Source organism: Ananas comosus, linkage group 5 (assembly GCF_001540865.1).
Source record: "Ananas comosus cultivar F153 linkage group 5, ASM154086v1, whole genome shotgun sequence".
NCBI lineage: Eukaryota > Viridiplantae > Streptophyta > Magnoliopsida > Poales > Bromeliaceae > Ananas > Ananas comosus.
In genome coordinates this window covers 311,901-332,216 of record NC_033625.1, presented here as the reverse complement: position 1 = coordinate 332,216, position 20,316 = coordinate 311,901, and the positions used below count along the sequence as shown (strand labels likewise).

Sequence of the window (20,316 nt, the reverse complement as noted above, 5' to 3'; positions counted from 1 at the left end):
TTGGCTGACATTCTCATCTTAAGGAGTAAAAATTTTAATAATATTGTAGATTCTTCTTACACTTTTTTTTTTTTTTTTCCCTCGAGTTACATTTCACTACGTGCTCTGATCTACTAATTAACCCGCGCGAGCTAGCGAGAGCCATGGAGCTTGTAAAGTTAATCTTAACCACTCTTCTTTGTTTTTGCAACTTGAGTTTCCAATCGTCTTATCGGAGAAAACAATACAACCCTCGCGTGAAGTCATATATTAATTAATTAATTATAGCAATTTAAGTTGGAAACAATCACCCGATGTTAAGGCCTCATTTATTATCGTGGCCATCTTTTTTATTCTTTAATCATAAATTTAATGCCGTGATGTTTGTGCTATACGTAATACAAAAACACTTCAAATAAGGACGCAATTTAAAAAACTAGCTTATCAATACATTGGTTCCTTTGTTCCTATTTATAATCACACAAAAAGAATGATTGGTTCCTTTGTTCATATTTATTAATTAAGCCCCGTACATCCATTAATTCCACGCATCAAAGGCCACTTCGGTCATTTTAAGCAACCTTTTTTTCGCACCTCGTTGACCCTTCATATACAATTAACCACGCTTCTTTCTCCCCTTCTTATATAAATCCCCTCAAGCACCTGTATATATATATCCTTCTATATATACGTCTCCCTCTAATAAATAGATAATATACATTATATATATAAATATATCCACCAGCTAGCTAGCTAGCTAGCAAGCTCTTCTTTATATACAAATTGATTGATCTCACTCCCTATGTCATGAGCTACAACTAGATGCAACAACAACAACCCACAACGGTAGAGAGGTGTGTTGGGTACGTTGCGGTTGATCTACTTTATATAAGCACATAAATGGAACAGTAGATCGACACACGAGTCTCGTACGTATACAAGAAGAAAACGAAGAGTTTGAGGCGATCGATCGACGGGGTGCACGATGGGGTTGCTTCTCGGCGCCATTGGAGTGCTATGCGTGTACATGGTGGTGAAGGTGTTGGATGTGCTTTGGTGGAGACCGAAGAGGTTGGAGGAGTTGTTCGCGACGCAAGGGATAAAGGGCCCCCCGTACCGTTTCTTCGTCGGGTGTGTTAAGGAGATGGTTGAGTTAATGGTGGAGGCCTCCAAAAAGCCAATGATGCCTCAAACCTCGCATAATATTCTCCCTAGAGTCCTTTCCTTTTACCATCACTGGAAGAAGATGTATGGTGCGTATAGAGCTTGCTCTTTGACTTTCTCTTTGGATCTTGATCCATCCATCTACTACTATACTTGGTTTTATATATACGTTTTAAGTTAGTTTATTGGATATATATCCAATAATAATAAATAAATAGATAAATAAATCAAGGAACCAAATTAATTGAAGTGGTGATGGATCTTGGGTTTGTTTTGAGGGTGCGGTTTTTGCGTTTGTTTTGTTGTGCTTTGGCTTTACAAAGTGCTATTTTTTGGGGTTGTTTTCGCCGTTCCGCTTCGTCTCACTTTGGATCTCACATAGAGATTAATTCGAGTGCTCCTTGTGACTTGTTAGTTAATTGTTAACTTAGTGAATCTATATATGAGTTCTCGTAATTTCCAGATTATTAGTTTAGGGATGATGATTGCTTCAATTTATCTTTTACTATTGATCTGTATATATTCTGACTAGCTAACTAGGGTCAACTTAATTTCTATTCCTGACTAATTTAAGGTACATAGATGAAATATTCATGAAATCCCTGATTTCTTCAAACATATATACTAATTGGAGCTTCTGAGCCTCTCTAATATATATAAATATATAAATATATATATATATATATATATAGAGAGAGAGAGAGAGAGAGAGAGAGAGAGGGAGAGAGAGAGAGAGAGAGAGAGAGAGCGCACGCTAGGCTGGTATACTATAGGTAGCACGGGGCCTCCGTGCTACCAAGTTGTTTTCAATTATGCAGTTTTCAAATCAACGATTGAATTCGCTGGACTTGATCTATACTATTGAAAGTATTTGAAAAATAAATTTTATAATTTTTCGACATTCTTTGGCTAGTGATCAAAAGATCTCAAAATTAACAATTTTAATGGTAGATGAGATGCGCTTGTGAATTTAACGATATAAAATAATTCAAATCTGATAAAATTTTTATAAAATTTTTTTTGAACTATTTAAAGTAAGATCAGTATCTCCGATCTTAAATTTAAATCTTTATCATCATTTTTATGAGATTTTTATTTTTAACTGTTTATTTTTCAACTATTCGTTTGATAGGTAAATGATATTGAAAAATTATAAAATTTAGTTTTCAAAGACTTTTAATAGTGTAGATCAAGTCTAACGGAGCCGATTGTCGATTTGGAAGTCGCATCATTGAAAACAGCTTAATAGCACGAAGTCCTCCGTGCTACCGATGGTATACCAACCGGACTCTCTCTCTCTTTCTATATATATATAGATTGTGAGTCCGGCTACGGTGCTTATTAATTATTTACCGTTAGATCTATTTTTTTGATTATTTTCACCCTTTAAATCATACTATTCAATCAATCACCCGTTCAATCCTAAAGATTCCACATTATTCTAACTGCACATCACTTAATTCAATGATCAAAAATTTACAAATACCAATAACTTACTACTTTTAAAAGCATAAAAGCTCAATTCTATATTATATTATATATAGCAGTGGAATTATGGGATATCTTTGTAATGTCTCTTTTGTGCTTCCATTTTCTTCTTTACTATATATTCTTCTATGAAAAGATGCAGCCTTTGATACGTACCATCAGATAGCATCAATGATATATGCTTCGAAGTTCAACCCAACCCGTGTTTTGATAAAATATCCCATGTTTTGCGTGTACCACACGAACAGCTATTATACCAGGCCTGCTGTTGTGACGAATTAGAATTTTTTTGGGCCTTATTCACTCACAAAGAGACAAGGACTCAATTCTCTTGAGATCGCTTTAATACATATTCTCTCTCTCTCTCTCTCTCTCTCTCTCTCTCTCTCTCTCTCTCTAATTTCACTAAAGTTTGCTCCTGCACGTAGCTATCAATCTCTAGAGAGTCCGTTATTTGCTGTTGTTATCTCTCCTTTTCCTTGTCCTCGTCTAGCAAGCTTCCCTGTTAGTTTTAGGCACATATATCTTTCTCACATCCTCCATTATTGCTCAATTGTTTTAATCAGCAACCTACGTACGTATAGACCCCTCAGCTATATCTCATTTCAAAACAGGTCACTGATTTTCCTTTTCTTTCCCATTGATTTGATTTTAAGTAACTACAATCGGTCAGGTTAGGAGTTACTTTTATTGATCTTAACAGTAATTTCATTACAATTAATATTAATTCCTAGTGATTTCAAATGCATGTCGAGTGCGCGCGCGCATTTTTGATTCTCAGAATTGATTGCCTGTATTTGCCACGGCATTGGCCATGTGATGATGAGATTCGTGGCTAATTGGTTCGGCAGGTTCGACATTTGTGATATGGTTCGGGCCCACGCCGCGCCTGGCCATAGCAGACCCGGACCTGATACGAGAGATCTTTGTGTCGCGGTCCGACCACTTCGACCGGTACGAGGCCCATCCCATGGTCCGGCAACTCGAAGGCGACGGCCTCACCAACCTCCACGGGCCCAAGTGGGCCCTCCACCGCAGAGTCCTCTCACCCGCCTTCCACCCCGACAATCTCAAGGTAATAATTAATTAACTTACTGACTGTCCCTATAGTAAGTGACAAAAATTTGATAGTTGATACCTGAGGTTTCAAGTTCGAATCCTAGCTGATTCACATTTTCAGCTAAGTTTATTTCTAAATGAAATAAACGAAACGGGTAGCGTGCTACTTATCTTAAAAAAAAAAAAATTTAATTAACTAACAGTGTTTCTCAGTTAATTACAAGTACTTTTCAGAAAATATTGTAGCAGGATCAAGTAAAACATACCACAAAAGGTAGGGAAATTAAATTATTTTATTATTATTATTTTGTTATAACTAATTGCCTATTTAAACCAAAATAGCAATTACTTAAGTTGTAGCTAACTATCATTTTTTTCTTTTTTTCTTTTGTTTGTTTCTGATGCAGTTGTTGATACCGTTCATTGGTAAGACGGTGGTGGACATGGCGGAGAAGCTATCGGAGGACATGTCTCCCTCCGGTGAGGTCGAGATCGATGTTTCCGAGTGGTTTCATGTCGTCGCTGAGGACGCCATCACCCGCGCAGCATTTGGCCCTAGCTACGACGACGGCAAGGCCGTGTTTCGATTGCAGAACCAGCTGATGGGCTTCGCTTCCGAGGCCTTCCGCAAGGTCTTCATCCCTGGCTACAGGTCCTCATCACTCGCACATTGAGACCGACCACGCCTGGTTAATAATTATATTATTAGGATAAATTACACAATTGCTTCTTAAATCAGCGATGTACGATCGAGTTGCCCTTTTAATTTATTATTATGCAACTCATCCAAACCAACAGATTGTAACAACAGGACTTGATTATAAGTAAGCTCATATATAGTTTGAAAATCATCACTGAGCTAGGGAATTTGCGGTTACCGTTATATTATTACTATCCTATGTAAAGGCGCAATAATTATACATGTACGTCTATGTAATTAATGAACAGGTTCTTACCGACGAAGAGAAATAAGATTTGCTGGAGATTAGACAGGGAGATTAGGAAGAATCTCGTCAAGCTCATCAACCGCCGGAGAGACGACTTTGACGTCGCGGAGAAGCAAAATCTCCACGAAGGTGACTGCACGAAGGATCTGATTGGCCTCATGATCGGTGCGGGCGGCAACACCGGCGGCTGTGTGGTGCCGCCCCCTCTAGCCAGGCCGATCACGGTGCACGACATCGTGGAGGAGTGCAAGACGTTCTTCTTCGCGGGGAAGCAGACCACGTCCAACCTGCTGACGTGGACGACGGTGCTCCTCGCCATGCATCCGGAGTGGCAGGAGCGCGCCCGCGCCGAGGTCCTGCGCGTGTGCGGCTCACGTGATGTCCCCACCCCGGACCAACTGCCCAAACTCAAGACGGTATGTTTTTATCATTCATCCCATGCAGTGCACGAATCAAAATTTTTTTTTTTTTTTTTAACAAAAAAGAAAATTGTTTCGGTTTCTGGGGGCGCAACAGCTAGGGATGATTTTAAACGAGACGCTGCGGCTGTACCCGCCGGTGGTGGCGACGATACGGCGCGCGAAATCCGAGGTGGAGCTGGGAGGCCGCGTCATCCCGCGCGGCACGGAGATCCTGATTCCGATAATGGCCGTCCACCACGACCCCCTCCTGTGGGGCCCCGACGCGGCGCGGTTCGAGCCGGGGCGGTTCGAGTCCGGGGCGGCCCGCGCGGGCCGGCACCCGATGGCCTTCCTCCCGTTCGGGCTGGGGGCGCGGACGTGCATCGGGCAGAACCTGGCCCTGCTGGAGGCGAAGCTGGCCGCCGCGATTCTCCTGCAGCGCTTCTCGCTCCGCGCTTCCCCCAACTACGTCCACGCCCCCACCGTGCTCATGCTGCTCTACCCGCAGCACGGCGCGCCCGTGATCTTCCGCGCCCTTTCGTGACCAAAATGCCCGGCCCCCTGCAGCTGGTTTATTATATTTGCATGCCCAAATGACCGAATACGTACGTACACCACCGACGGATCGGAATTCCGGCGGATGCGCATGCTAACCCCAGTTCACCGACCATGTATAATAATAATAATAATAATTTTTATAATTCTTTGGATGTGTAAACAAAATTATTTAAGTTGCCCAAAACACACTACTCCAGCCAATTCTCTCTCCTTTCTGATATTCTTCTTCAAAGTCTTCTTCTTTTTCCATGTATTAATGTATATTTTGTTTCTTTAATTTTCATGGCTTAATTACTTGTATGTACTATTCTCTTTCTCTATGTAAAAGTTTATGCTTGTTTATATTTTCACATAGATTCCCCTCCTCCTCTTAGTTATAATTAAGCATTGTAGCTTAACATTTAACTAATGTAAAGTACAACGCACAATGGTATCAGATATAGGCGGCATATACAAGAGAAAGTACGAAGGGCAGCAAATGTAACTTCGGAGCTTCAAATATATGATCAAAAAAATGGGTGATATATATATATATATATATATAGAGTTCGGCTATAGTGCTTATAAAAACACAAAGCACTTGGTGCTTGTAAATTTATTACCGTTAGATTTATATTTTTTTATCATTTTCAACCATTAGATTATACTATTCAACCAACCACCCACTCAATCCTAGAGGGCCCACATCATTCTAACCGCATATCTTTTAATTAATCCAATGGTAAAAAATCTACAAGCATCAATAACTTAGATAATTTTGAAAGCATAGAAGCTCAATTATATATATATATATGAGTCTGATTGGGATACTATTGATAGCACCAAACGTTTCGTGTTACTGAGTTTTCTGCTGTTAGATTTAACCTTTGGACTATTTTCACCCATTAGATTATACTATTTAATCAACAACCCACTAAACTCTAGAAAACCCAATCATTCTAACCATATATTTTTTTCATCCAAATGACGAAAACCTAATAGCATTAATACCTTAGTGCTATTGATAGTATTTCAGCTTAGTTATATATATATATATATATATATATATATATATATATATAAAAGAGAGAGAGCAACTAAACATCACCGGGAGGAGGTTGAGTATATCATCTTTCTTGAAAACAAGCTTAGGTTGCTCATTGAGCTCCCTCCTTAACTGATGTTGAACCTCTCAACTACATATGAAGGAGAGAATTAAAAAGTAGCTTTATTCAAACAGTATAAAGCCAGATAAGCTCTTATTAGTACATGCACACCCGCTTTGAAGCAAGTTTTCTTGTTTTGGCTCAAGTACATAGCTAAGACCCTTTTTGTGTTTTATTCATAGATGACGAACGACACAATAAGCTTGGCTAGCTAGTTAAAGATATATATCTTAGCTGGCAAAAATGTGTGCGTCAGGCATTAAACAAATAGGAGAAGGTTGTTAGTAACTAGCTTTCAGGAATGCTTGCTGCCTAAGCAAGCGCGCAATCCTCTCCTCAATGGCAATTTAGAAATTTGGTAAGCGGAGTATATTTAGTACTTTCAATCATGCATGTACGAATGAGAAGTTGGCAATCTTGTTTCAATTATTCATCCATTCATTTATATATGAAGGAAGCAGATCATCTCACTTATTAATTTTAGATAATGATGTACTTGGTGATTAGATTAAGGTTTCTTAGCTAGCACCAGAACACGTAGGAGAAATGATTGGGAATTAATACCCAGTCCCTATGCCAGCTACTCTGCAGGAGGGACGAAAATGTCAAAAAACTCCATTCGTATGATTGACCGAGAATGAGAAAGTTAGGAATCTTTTTAAATACTAACTATTGAAGCACCAAAGCAGACCGTATTGAGCCAGTTCAACCAATTTATTAAATTAAGATCAAATCAGGATCAAGAGGACAACCCAACTACACCGAACACAATCTGATATTTTGTAAATTGGTTTTCTATTTTTTAGAGTATATGGTTGTAACCTTCTCTACAATAAAGAATTAAGAATTGAGAAGTGCTTCTTAATTTAGTTGTATAAGTATCTCAAGAGAATATTAATGAAGCGTGGTCTTCTTAATTTCTTTACTAACAAGTGTTTGTGTTCAATTAAAACTCCTCATAGTTCTTTTCTGTTTTCGAACTGGTATTTATATTATAAGAGAAGCTGCAGCAAAAATATTTTTTTTTTTTTTTATTTTTTTTGAGAAACGCAAATGTGGATTAGTTACAATCACAATGCTTTACAGTGGTCCTTTCCCGCAAATTGGTAATACGCACTCATTTTCATCTCATGGATCGCATCAATAATAATAATAATAACATATTAATCTAGCATCATATCGTAATCACAAACCCATCTAAAATTTTTCTTATCTATTATTAGATCCAAACGTCCGCTTTGTTACAAATTAGAGGAAGTTGGAGACATACAAAACGAAGAGCAGTGTGGAGGACAAATGTGAATTATGTGAACACCGAAGCTGTGGAGGACAGGAGCAGCGCGCGTGTTCTACGTCAAGTCGGGGCCCAGCAACCTGCTGGTCGTCAAGCATAAAGCTGTGCGCCCGGCAGTCGACTGACCGACGGTTATGCAAAGATAGCTGCTTCCAGGTTTTGTGCACACCTTTGTTTTATTGTCTGTGCGCGAAACTCTGAATAGTTTTCTCTATTTAAAAATTACTTAAATATTTAGATAAAAATATACAAAGCTTAACTGAACTATAGATCATTTTGAAACGGTTATCCAATTTTTTAAAATTTTAATCTTACGAGCCAGTCTTCCAATTTGTTTGATTTGAATCGGTCAACGACACTTTAACTTCATAATTTCAACATATTATTTATTTTGATAAGTTTGTAATTACGAGAATTGCATGAAGTATCTTAATTAAATATGTAGAGATAAAGGACGCATTTAAACTTTAAGATCAAATCAAATACATTTAAAGGTTGGTAGTAATTAACATCAAAATTTTGAAATGTTAGGTAACCAACTTAAAGTGTTCCATAATTCAAATGAGTTACGTTTTGTTTACCAAACATTAATTTATTGTAAGACTTGAATTCTGCTGGAAGTAATTTATCAATTGGGCCAAATTGTATTATTATGCTGTGTAAGTGTAACTTACGGATTTTGTTAGTGTCGTGTAAATTTTAATTTTTTTGGGTACCTTGTCGTATTTTTCTCATTCAGTTGTGCTTAGATCGGGTTATTACACAGTATCCGAATTAAATTACCATTCCTAGACCAGCTCTTGTGTATACAGAGTCAATCCTAGCTACTCTACAAACTCTTGAAAGATATTTCTTTTCTTTTTTTTGAGAGAGAGATAGGTAGCATGTTACCCATTTTGTTTTATTTCATTTAAAAATAAACTTAGTTAGAAATGTGAATCAACTAGGATTCAAACTTATAACCTCAGATACTAACTAACAAGCTCTTTATCACTTGCGTCAAGAATATTTCATTCACTTTCTTTACAGGCTTGGATTCTGCACTCTCCATGAACATCCAAACATGGCGTAGTAAACTCCCGTGCGTGAACCCATAACACCGTTTCAAACTGCTCCTTAAGCTGGGCGAGGCCTTAATCAGTTTTACTGTCAGATTATAGTCCTGCCGGAGTGCGCTGGACGGATCATGCGTCATGGAGGAATCATGCTTCAGGGTGGGTACACCGGCACATACATATTGACTTGATTAGGCAATGAACTGCAGCAACATTGTGAGGACGCTTCTTAAATCAGAATCAACCATTGTTTAGATATTATCACCTCACTATTTTTTTTGTGCGAATGTCCAATTATTGTGCCTGCAAAATGTTGAAAATAGTTACTTTACATTTGAAATCGGCCACCGTAGTAACCTATTGATTCGGATTCACACATTACTGATCTAAAAAATAAATGAAGCGGATAGCATACTACCATTCTCTCTCTCAAAAAGAAAAATCAAGATCGAAATTGCCTTCTGGTTATAGAAAGCACTTCAACTATGTTAACCCTAATTCACCAAGCAGAATATTCAATTCAGTGCATCTACATTGTTGTATAAAGAAATGAGAATATCATAAGTTACCTGCACAATATTGCGGTTGTACATTATACATGTGTGAAGACTTAAAACCCTCTAAACGCTAGCAGAAAATCGCAAGCACATCAACCAACTCACCTAGTTTAGCTTCCCCTGGTGAAAGGGATTACAAAAATCAGCAAGCAAAAAAAAAAAAAAGAAACTGCGATGATCTCTGTAATTACGTAGACATTCCATCTTACACGCACAATCTAGAATTCCACTTCCTTGAAATTCCATGATTTGCAGCTTTCAAAAAGGGATATTAAGGGTCATTCTCCCGAGTCTCATCAATGGAGATGGGCTAGTTCCGAAATTTTTTCAGTCAAATCGATCTATAATTTTATACGAAATGGTGGTGTAATTGACAAAAGCTTCACCTGTTTGTGGACAATTCGATCCCCCTCAAAGTCAAGATTTTTATATGGTTAGTCCTGAAAAATAAGATAGGGTTGGAGGGGAGAGGACATGGAGACGGTGGACCCCTTCTTTTTACGATGTACGTGTTCTACAACTTTGCTGAAAAGTTTACTACCAAACAAACGTTTCCTCGGTTAAGGGATTATAGGAGGGGATATGTTACAAAGGAGGTATACAGGGGATAGAGAGTTAGTGATTATCACTGCCACTTGGTGTGCTCTTTGGTTGGAGCGGAATAGAAGAATCTTTGCGAATACTAAGCTCTCGTTGGGGTCCTTGTTGGTTGAGATTAGAATTCTCACGAATCTATGGTCCCGTTTCTGCTCCAATAATAATTAGTGTTGATCTTTTTTTATGAAACTTTTTTTTTTGGGAGGCCCAGCTGCCCACCTTGTAGCCAAGTTTATTTTCTAAATGAATGATGCGGTAACATGCTACCCTTTCTCAAAAAAAAAAAAAAAAAAACATGAATACAATTAGAACTTATTGTAGAACTTATCATTCCCTCTCTCTCAACCTCCCTCCTTACATATTATATGAAAAAAGAGTAGCAACCTATGATAATATGGTTCTAATGAACAACAAATATACAAAAAGAAAATGTAGAAAATTCTGGCGTGTGATATTATTTCAGCAAAAAGGTCTTCAAATATATTAATTTCAAAACACTTGCAACTTCCCTGTTAACTTCTTTCCAAATATGCAAGCGTTGCAGGCATATAAAAAGCCTGAAACAGAAGGAAATAAAGGAAAAGGAAGTACCAATAATTTAACTTGCACTGGGTTGTTTGTAAGAATCAGATGGAAAGGTCAAAGGTTGCCACATTGTTCAAAGTGCAAACACATGACAATCATCAGTCTTAGCTGCAACTCAATTTCCAAAAGCAGCTAAAGTTTGATAAGAACAACAATAAATTGTCCAAAATTCACTCAAAATGCCCCAATTTATGATAAACAGGCCACATAGTAGTTCTAAAGGTTCAGTTTCCATCAGTTCATCAAATGCGTAATTAGGCAAAAAGGTGAAATAGCACATCACTAAGCATTTGAAATATCACATCGCTAAGCATTTGCGAATCGTACTATATGCAATGAAATCAATATCCAACTCCTGTACTCATAGGCATTGAAGTTTGTCAAATTCTTTAAATAAGGCACTCTGTGCAGTTTAATTCTCTTTTGCAAATGTCCATTTCATGTATCAGAAATGTCAGAATACTATAGGAACCCAACCAAGTATTACTGTATTACAAATCAACTAAGATTTTTGGGTGCAAATAAAATACATCATCAACTAAGCATCAGAGTTGCCCCAGTCATGCTTTAATATTCAACTTTACTATGCAATACAGCCAAAATAATAACTGAAGATATTGATTGAAAGCAACTATACATCAAAAAAAATATTTCTCAATGTTTTTAATTAGTTATGATACAATTTTCTTTTCCAAGTATTCTGCCCTTTTCATCGAAATACAGAGAAATGTAAACTTGTGAAGAGGCAGCTAAAAGTGGTTTCCCACTATACAGCGAAAGAAACAAATAAAACAACATTGAGACATATACCACTGTATAAAAGATTAACCTAGAGATGGCTTTGGGCTAGCAAGAAGGTACTTCAGAAGGCACAAGTTGCTAAGTTCCTCAGCTCCAAACGATGTTGGTCATCAGAGATGTTTAATACACTGCGGAGATTCGTCATCAATGCTTCCTGTTCCCAACTTATGGGTCCAGAAACGTACAACGCGATCAAAGTGGAACGGTAGGCAGACAACTCAAACAAGCGTGTTTGTGTTGTAAGCAGTTTTTCTGAAGGAATAGGTTGTTTTCTTCCATGGCAACAAGAAGATTCAGCGTCATCCCAATTATCGTGAAAGTCCTGAACTGGATCAGCAATAGGATAGCGATAGGAACTATCACCGACACTACAACTACCAACAGAGGATGAGGTAATCTCAGCACAGCTAGGTTCTGGAATTCTCCTACTTGCAGCCATATGAAAAAAGCCAGTTGTTCTGTCGTTTAAGGAAGAATGCATGTTATTGTCACCCTGCATTATGCATGGGGAAGCAACAGCATCTACCTTCTCCCATAAATGAGGTGAATGTCCTGCCACCAGTTGTTCACATCTTCTTCTCTTGACTGCTCGCTGCTTTTCGATAGCTCCATCGATTGACTTGGCAGGACGCGATAGGACCGGTGATTTTCTCTTCATGCCTGGAGAAAACTTTTCTCCTTTGAATGTTCTACCAGTTTGCTTTCCACAATCCTACATTAATTAAAAAATATATTTATATATATGTTAGAAATCATAAACAAAATTGCAACGCAAAATGTCTGCAAGGGCACGTGATACAAATTATAGAACAATTCAAAACCCAAATACTAGAAGAAAAATCATTGCTTGCACCAGCACTCGATGTTAGCCATGCACTGCCCTTACCTGAATGCCCCCCATCTCATCACACACTACAATCCCAACCTTGCAGCGAATTGCAGCCTTTTTCGTTGTTTAAAATTAACATCCTTTTCTGTGGTTGCTATTGAAAATATGTGATGGATGGACAGCATCAGGTATGGTGCTGCACCACAGATGTTACGCAGCCGGTAGAGGCGAAAGATATATGCAGAAAATAATGAAACAATAGGAAAGAAGAACCATTCACGCACAGTATGCGGAAAGCAAATGAGAATAGATAGCAGTGATGTTACCTTAGGAATCAGAATCCATTGGTCATCATGCCAAAGCTGCCGTAGTCGAAGGTTGCATCTTTGGGCTTCAAACTCCTCGCAGCAATCAAGAAGTCGAACAAAATAATGATGCCCATCGACGACCCTCGTCATCTCCGCGAGTTTCCACGAGCCATTGTCGAAGACCTCAAGGATGTCACCGGACGCCAAATCTAGCGGATCCGCCATTAGAGGAGGAGAGGGTCGAATTGCCTTCCTTGGCACTCTCTCCACAGCTGTACACTTGTCCCGATAGCATTGGTCGTACTCGTATCTAACATGATAGAGGCGCCCATTACCGGATATTATCTGGGCAGGCCACCAGGAACCCATATGAGACTCCACCTTCCTTTGTACTTCAATTTTGCTCCCTTTCTTGAATCTCATGATTGAGGGTTTGTTGCGAATGCCAGTCACTATTCTAGAGAAAAAAGGAAAGAGAGGAAGAATCAACACCAGGATTATATAGCGAAAATGAACAATAGTGATAAAAAACAAAAGCTTTCAGAAAAAAAAAAAAAGATAAAGATAAAAACAAAATTGGAAAATATTTAAAAGGAAAGATTCATCATATCAAGAACAGATCATAGTTTCAGTTAGTCATAATAATCTCCAAAATAGAATGCAAGCGTGAAAATTGAACAAAACGAGACGCTATACTACTAAAACAAAAAGGAAAGGAAATTAATCCAGTTACAGAAAATCTCCAATAAATTTTCCACCAGTTATCAGCAGCTTGGAAATTGAAAAACTTTTAAAGGACAGTTATTGGGACGCTAAACTAAACTCCAAAATCCTACTAGTATGAAGCAACTTTCAAAAACAGAAAAAATAGTATGAAGCTCTTAAAGGTAACAACTACAGAACAGAAAAAACAAAAAAAAAAAACATGAAAAGGGAGCGAAATAGTGCTCTATAAACCGGAAAATTATAAACGAAATATACATCACTCATGGAACATCGAAATTATACCACATGATTTTCCAAATCCCGAAACTAATACATATAATGCTAATGATGATGCGTGCGATCTTATGAAAGAGACTCTAGTAATAGCCGATTCAAGGAAACGAAGCTCCATTAATGATTTTCCAAGCCTCAAACAAATTACAAAACATAACTACCGATCAATGAAAGATCAAAACAACACCACATGTGAAGCAAATTAAGAGATTGCTCACCTCTTGATGCGCAAGCGATGAAGAAGACGATCGAGAACGAGAGATCAAACGCGCGATTTCTTTAGTCTCCCTCCTCTATTTCTCCTTCCGATCACGGCCGCTAGTAGTGATTAACAAATTTTTTACGAGAAAAAAAAATACGACGAAATCGGAGTGTACAGGAGGGCCTCTTATAAATATTCGAATGTAGAAAATCAGCCAATCACAACCGTTGGATAGAAGCTTTTCCTCCTCCTACTCGAATTAGGGACGATGGAAAGGAAACGAACGGCTATGATTAGAGTCGGCGTTTCGGAAAAGGAGAGCGACGGTTTTAGTGCTTACTCACCGAGTCGGAGAATGACTCGTGTTCAATGGTGTATGCCGACGCTTGGTTTTTTTTTTTTTTAAATGAGTTAATATCCTACAAATCCGTATAAATATAGTAAATTATAAATATATTTCTATAAAATTTAATTTTTATATATTATTCTTTCAAAATTCTAATGCTTTATATATTACTCTGATTTGTTACCGTTAAAATATTATTTATTTTATAAGTGAAATAACTATTTTACCATTATAAATATGTTTTTTTAAAAATTTTAATTATTAATTAAAAAGAGGTAAAAAGATTAATTCACCTCATTAACTAACTAGGATTAAGTATTTTATCTATGATTAACTAATTTTTTGAAACTGATCCTAACAATACGGACATATTTGAAAATATTAGGACTTTCTTAAGAATAATATATAAAAGTTAAACTTTATAAAAATATATTTATAATTTATTATATTTGTAATGACCTGTATAAATTAATCATTTTATAAAATATACTTCGTTCTAATTTTTTCTTTTTTTTTTTCCAAGGAAAAGAAGGAAGGGATAAGTTGGTAACGCGCCACGTTGGAATGTAATTTAGATGTCACGGAAACCACATGATGAAAAGGTATGGGATCAGGAGATTCGGTAGCGGCCGTTAAGGATTTGGTTTGTAGGGGTCCATTAATACATAATATATTTGTTTTAAATTCACAATTATCTTATGGGCTGGATTCGCCCAGTTGAAAGCCTCTGCAATCATTGATTTTTAGAACAAGCTCAAATAGCAAAGCACTTACCAAAACGACACTAGTAAAAATATTTAGAGTAACCCAAATATATTGCTAATGTGACGTTTTCAATCAATAGAATTGTCCACCTTCGTTTGATACATCCCATCACTTATTAATAGAAAGAAAAATTTTTTGTCGTACTTTTTTTTATCAAATAAAGAGATATGATTAACTTGTTACTGTTGATGTAATGTAGATGTGATACAGTAAACTCCCTTCAAAACTAGACAAAGGAGATTGAGAGATTTTTTTTTTTTTTTTCGAGAAAGGGGTAGCACGCTACCTGCTTCATTCATTAGGCAAATAAATTTAGCTACATAAGGTGAGACAGCTAGGGCCTCAGACAGGCGGAAAAGCAAAAAGAGAAAGGTTCACGAAAAAGGCTAAGAAAAACAAAGGCGAAAAACAGTCGTGACCAGGTCTAAACCAAGACTTAGCCACATCCAGCAATGCGGAACTCGGCCCACTCATTGGCCAACACTCCGATACGATAGGCTGTTAGGGAAACATCAGGAGATTGAGAGATGTTGAAAGAATATAATTATATTCCAGCTTATAAAAGCCTTTATTTGAGAGATTTCGAAAATCGACTGTAATAAGCAAGAAGGAAAGTTGGATTCTGGTGGAGATGTCACTGAACTTTGGGATTTTGCAATACATCAATCTCCGCCCGGTTGGCGGTGTTTGTTTAAGTTTAAGAGAAATATTCTTCATTGCTGTTTGTGTTAACTGGTACTAATTACCAAAATCTATCAAGCTTCATCTCAAATTGAATCTTGCAGGAATCCTACAAATACAAGCAGACACTACACACAGTAAAAGCTACTCATCAGGTCGATCAAACATAGCCACCTTTTTCTGCGCTCGAATTAGTAACAACTACAAATTGCTTGTTATCAGTGAATAGTGCGTAAAAGAGTATGACTGCAGTCCTTTCGCCGCTTCATAACAAACTGTGTTTTTTCCTTTGTTTAGAATTCGTTGGTGGAGAACCCTCTCGATTCTCATTTTGCAGTTTCCTTCGCAAGACATTTGAGGACCTCCCACTCGGCACATTCTCACCTGAATGATTTGATGCATAAGCTTCTGCCATCTTCTTCCTGCATTCCTTGCTAGCGATATCGTGATCAACCACTATAACATTTAGAAAGTTCTTAATAATTAATTCAGGGATTCAACAAGAATATCCTTACAAAAGAAGAACAAAGGATGGCGAATCATAAAGAAATGTTATATAGCTAGGACCATTTTTGAACAACCATGCTCATGAACTATTGTGTTTGATTTTGAAAGCTGTTTAAAACAGCTGGGAAACAAAAATCTAATAATTTTAAAAAAAGAATCAACAAAAAGCTTACCTGGCTTTGGATAATCCTTCCCAATAATGCACCTTGCTTTCTTCTGAACACTTAGTGGGGCAGTCCAAGGTTCGTATATATATTCGTTAGGCATATCTGAAAAAAATAGTCATTTGAAACCTCTTGAAATAATGCGGAAATTTGATGTAAACGATAGGTTCAACTGTATTAGAAGATAAATCTAAATCATGTTTAAGCACCTTTCAACACCGGGAGAAAATGTCTTATGTAGTTTCCGTTTGGATCGTACTTCTTCCCAAAAGAGATTGGAGAATAAATTCGATAATACTGTTTTAGAGGATAAGCAAGATTAATCAACATAAGCAATCGTTCTGCTTGAAAATACAGATTAAAAGATATTTGTGACTAAGTAAGAACGATTTCTTGCAGACCTGATAGAAAAAGGATGAACAGGAGAGCCATAACCAATTACCATTGTTTATGGCCCAGTCAGAATCTATCAGTAGTCTTTCGAAGACATCACGTCCCTTCTCCCAGTGGATAAACTACATGTAAAAAATAAATTACTTGAGGCCAAAGCAGACAAATTTGTACACAAAACAAAATATTACATATTGTGATAAATATTTGAAGTCTGATACTTTAAATCCATAACTGAATTTTGCCAGCTCAGTAGTTAAAAGGGTGAGAAGATTGCCAAATCTCTAGAACGATTCAAAGCGGCAACCTTTTACTCCTAGGCAAAATGTCTAGGCACTTAGGCGGCACAGATATAAAAATAAAGCTTGAAAATTTGATCTTGGCGACTAAACTACCCACTACATAATTCAAAATGTGAGAGAGAAGGTTGTCAAATTGATCGAAGTAAATGGCAAACCCCTAAAAGTCCTAGGCAAAGCATCCAGGTAATTTGGTTGACACCAAAAAATTCATTTTCCAATACACATGCAACAACTTATATAGTTATAACATAAAATAAAATTTCACATCTTCAAAAAAAGAAAATTTCACAATATAAGACATAATTATTTAAAAGATCTTACCAGATCGCCACGTGTCAGGAAACATGCAACGGAATGCCGTGCTAGATGGTGAACCCATCCCCACTTCTTCAGCTATTGTTGACAACATGAGCAAGCTTCAGATCATCTGGCTGATATGTGAAAACTTCAATATACAGAAAACGGACAGAGACAAACTGTTCTATCCATGCATTATATGGGACTTTTTGACCAACCTGGATCATTATAGCATCAATCCAAGGATATCCTGTCTGACCTTCTCTCCAAGCTACAAGCAATTCTTCATCATCCCTCCAAGGAACCTATACAATAAAATGCAAAATTTCTATTGTGAAAATGAAAAGTTTATGTGAAAAAAAGTGCAATCTCATAATTATCCTTGATAATTCAAGTTGAAAGTATAAAAAAGATGCAGGAAAATTGGCAACTTTGCCAGACAGGTAGAATGGTTTGAAAGATCATGAAAGGGATCAAAACGAATCAGGCCATCCAGGTCATGGTCTGCTACAAAGTGAAGTAGCAATGTAATTCAGATCCAGGTTCTATCTTGACAAAGTTAAGCGATCCACAAAGGAGGCCTGGGAGGCATCAAAATCTAAGCATACTTTGGCTTTTGCGATGACGAAAACTAGGCTGATGATAAAGGTGCAAACTACCATGCTTACCTGCTTGCAGATTTTGTTGCCTCTCATACAGTCAAAATTAGGAGTTCCAAAGGCCACCGTATAGAAGAAGTCTCGCCACAGTAACTAGTCAGAAAAAAAAGAGAGCAAATATCAGATAATACTATCAATTATAGATATAATAATTTTTCCAGCTGATGCAGAACAGACCTGCCCAGCCAGCGAAACCGGAGGCGATGTATGCTTTCCAACACTCTTGTAGATATCATGAAGGCATTGGTAAAAGTATCTCGAAGAAAGACAACCAAACTGCACAATAAGAACATAACGACCTTCTTGAACCATTCAGCAAAGAATTAAAGAAGATAGAGAGGTATAACTTAAAATATATATTACTACCTATAAGACTCACTTTCAGATATGGTGATAAGAGAGTGGTTGCTGGCTTTAGGAAAGCGGAGGGGTCACCTTTCGGCTTCTCAAATTTTGCTACCCACTCCTGCAAGATCCAAAAGTATGCTAACAACAATATCTCTAAATCCTCCAAAAGGTTCACGTAAAACAACCTTTGGACAGAGAGTCAATTCTTCGTAGATGTGAGGGGGAAAACAAGTGTATAGTATGGAGGAAATTAATATCAAAGTAAAAGGACAGAGTAAGAGCTAAGTGATCAAGGAGAGATAATATACCTTATCCTTAAGCGATTCCTTCAATCTCCTCAGAGCTTCTGACTCACCCCCTCGGAAGGGAGAAAACTCTTCCTAGAGCAGTAAGTAAACGTCATCAAGGACAAGGCATCAAAATGATTCACTTACTCTCCCTACGCTGATGTTAAGAACCACAAACCTGACTAATATCTCCATAGCCAAGTTCCTCAATTTTCGGAACGCTTAGCAATTGATATTCCCCAGTATCTCCTACAGGAGGAAGCTCATGATACGTCACAGATAGCGGCTCTGGGGGCTTCCCGGCAAGTGCTACAAATGATTGATACGTCAAAGGCGCTCGCCCCCCATTCTTTGAATTGAGAGTGCATACAAGAATTTTAAACAAAAACTAAACTGTCATTATCCATCCAAAAAATAGTAAATACTAATTTAACATGAAAGGAGTAAATTGTTTATCATCGCCCCTAAATTTAACAAAATTCTCCCTTTTAACCCAACCATTTAACTTCTAGAGTTTGGTCCTTAATGGCTATCAGTTGTTTCACCTGGAAGTCCTTTCCATCAAAACCCCAATAGCTCAGACGGGAATTGGTGGCAAATTCCATCTGAATTAACCAACTTTTTGACAAAATGAACTTCACTGAAACAACTACAACTTGTTAGTAACTCGATAACAAAAATTGAAAGGCAGGGACCAATGCTATGCAACTTTGGTAAAACCTGGGGAAAACGGTATTATATATTCTAAAAAAGAATCCTCAAAAAAAACTTACGAATATACCTTTTCTATGATATCTGCGGGGTTGAAGAGGGTGTGGCTAACGGGAGAAAACACCTGGATTCCTGAAGCAGAGGCAAAATCCTAGAAAAAACCAATCCAAAATTCTCAAGTTAGATCTTTCTATTTCGGAAATTTCACAGTTTCCACTCATATCAGACGATTCAACTCACCGAAACTTGCTTATCGCGTGCTAGAGAGTACGGCTCCGTGTCAAATTCAAAGCAAAGCTTCCCGATATTCCACTACAACATAGGTACAATAAACAAGGGGATCCCGATCACAAGCCCTAGCTTCAATTGTATAGAAATTAAAGTGGAAAGAGAAAGAGGAGGACGCTTACGTCCTTTAAGACGCGGCAAATGAGAGGGGCGGGTTCGCCGCGGAGGAGGAGGAGGCGGGAGCCGAGGCTGCGGAGGGCGGAGTCGAGGTCGGCGAGGCTGTCGAGGAGGAACCGGATCCGGTTCAGGCCGGACCGGGCGGACCCGGGCGAGAAGGCAGTCGGGTCCGGTTCGAGATAGCGCGGGTCGAGCACGAAGACCGGGAAGAGGCGGGCGCAGCCGCCGCGCCGCGCGTGGTCCAGCGCCGGGTTGTCGTGGATCCGCAGACCCTTCCGAAACCACACCATCGCGTTCGACTCCATCCGAGAGCGTGGAGATCGCCGTGGAGGGTTTCGAGGGGACGGAGACGAACACGAAGACGAAGACGAAGGTGGTGAGGGGGTTGATGGGTATCGGACGGCCGGTATTTGAAAGAGCATGGCAACGGTAACGGGGGGTTGATTAGTGGCCACGTCACTTTCTCGGTTCCCTGTGTGCAGGTCA

At 38.2% G+C, this 20,316-nt stretch overlaps 3 protein-coding genes across 5 annotated transcripts; 1 reads left to right on the top strand and 2 right to left on the bottom strand.

Annotated features, from left to right (window-relative positions):
• LOC109710116 (cytochrome P450 734A6-like) lies at window positions 177-5,896 on the top strand. The gene is made up of 5 exons (XM_020232562.1): window positions 177-1,232; window positions 3,483-3,706; window positions 4,098-4,342; window positions 4,639-5,053; window positions 5,154-5,896. Exons 1-5 carry the CDS (start codon window positions 965-967, stop codon window positions 5,580-5,582), a joined length of 1,581 nt encoding a protein of 526 aa, XP_020088151.1. The 5' UTR covers window positions 177-964; the 3' UTR covers window positions 5,583-5,896.
• Window positions 11,464-14,127, bottom strand: LOC109710760. 2 transcript variants are annotated; one of them, XM_020233504.1, is made up of 3 exons: window positions 13,985-14,127; window positions 12,786-13,224; window positions 11,464-12,342 (listed from the first exon to the last, which is right to left on the bottom strand). In XM_020233504.1, exons 2-3 carry the CDS (start codon window positions 13,188-13,190, stop codon window positions 11,692-11,694), a joined length of 1,056 nt encoding a protein of 351 aa, XP_020089093.1. In that variant the 5' UTR covers window positions 13,191-13,224; window positions 13,985-14,127; the 3' UTR covers window positions 11,464-11,691. The 2 variants fall into 2 exon arrangements, with proteins under 2 accessions (XP_020089093.1, XP_020089095.1); XM_020233506.1 differs by having other exon boundaries at window positions 12,786-13,219.
• Window positions 15,679-20,263, bottom strand: LOC109710982 ((6-4)DNA photolyase). Of its 2 annotated transcripts, none has more exons than XM_020233824.1 (14): window positions 19,836-20,252; window positions 19,666-19,737; window positions 19,496-19,576; window positions 18,893-19,063; window positions 18,736-18,807; window positions 18,459-18,545; window positions 18,257-18,355; window positions 18,089-18,172; window positions 17,639-17,725; window positions 17,445-17,516; window positions 16,833-16,946; window positions 16,641-16,728; window positions 16,441-16,536; window positions 15,679-16,216 (listed from the first exon to the last, which is right to left on the bottom strand). In XM_020233824.1, the coding sequence occupies exons 1-14, from the start codon at window positions 20,250-20,252 to the stop codon at window positions 16,026-16,028; spliced, it is 1,731 nt and encodes a 576-aa protein (XP_020089413.1). In that variant the 3' UTR covers window positions 15,679-16,025. The 2 variants fall into 2 exon arrangements, 1 of the variants encoding a protein (XP_020089413.1); XR_002216485.1 differs by having other exon boundaries at window positions 16,163-16,216; window positions 16,874-16,946; window positions 19,836-20,263.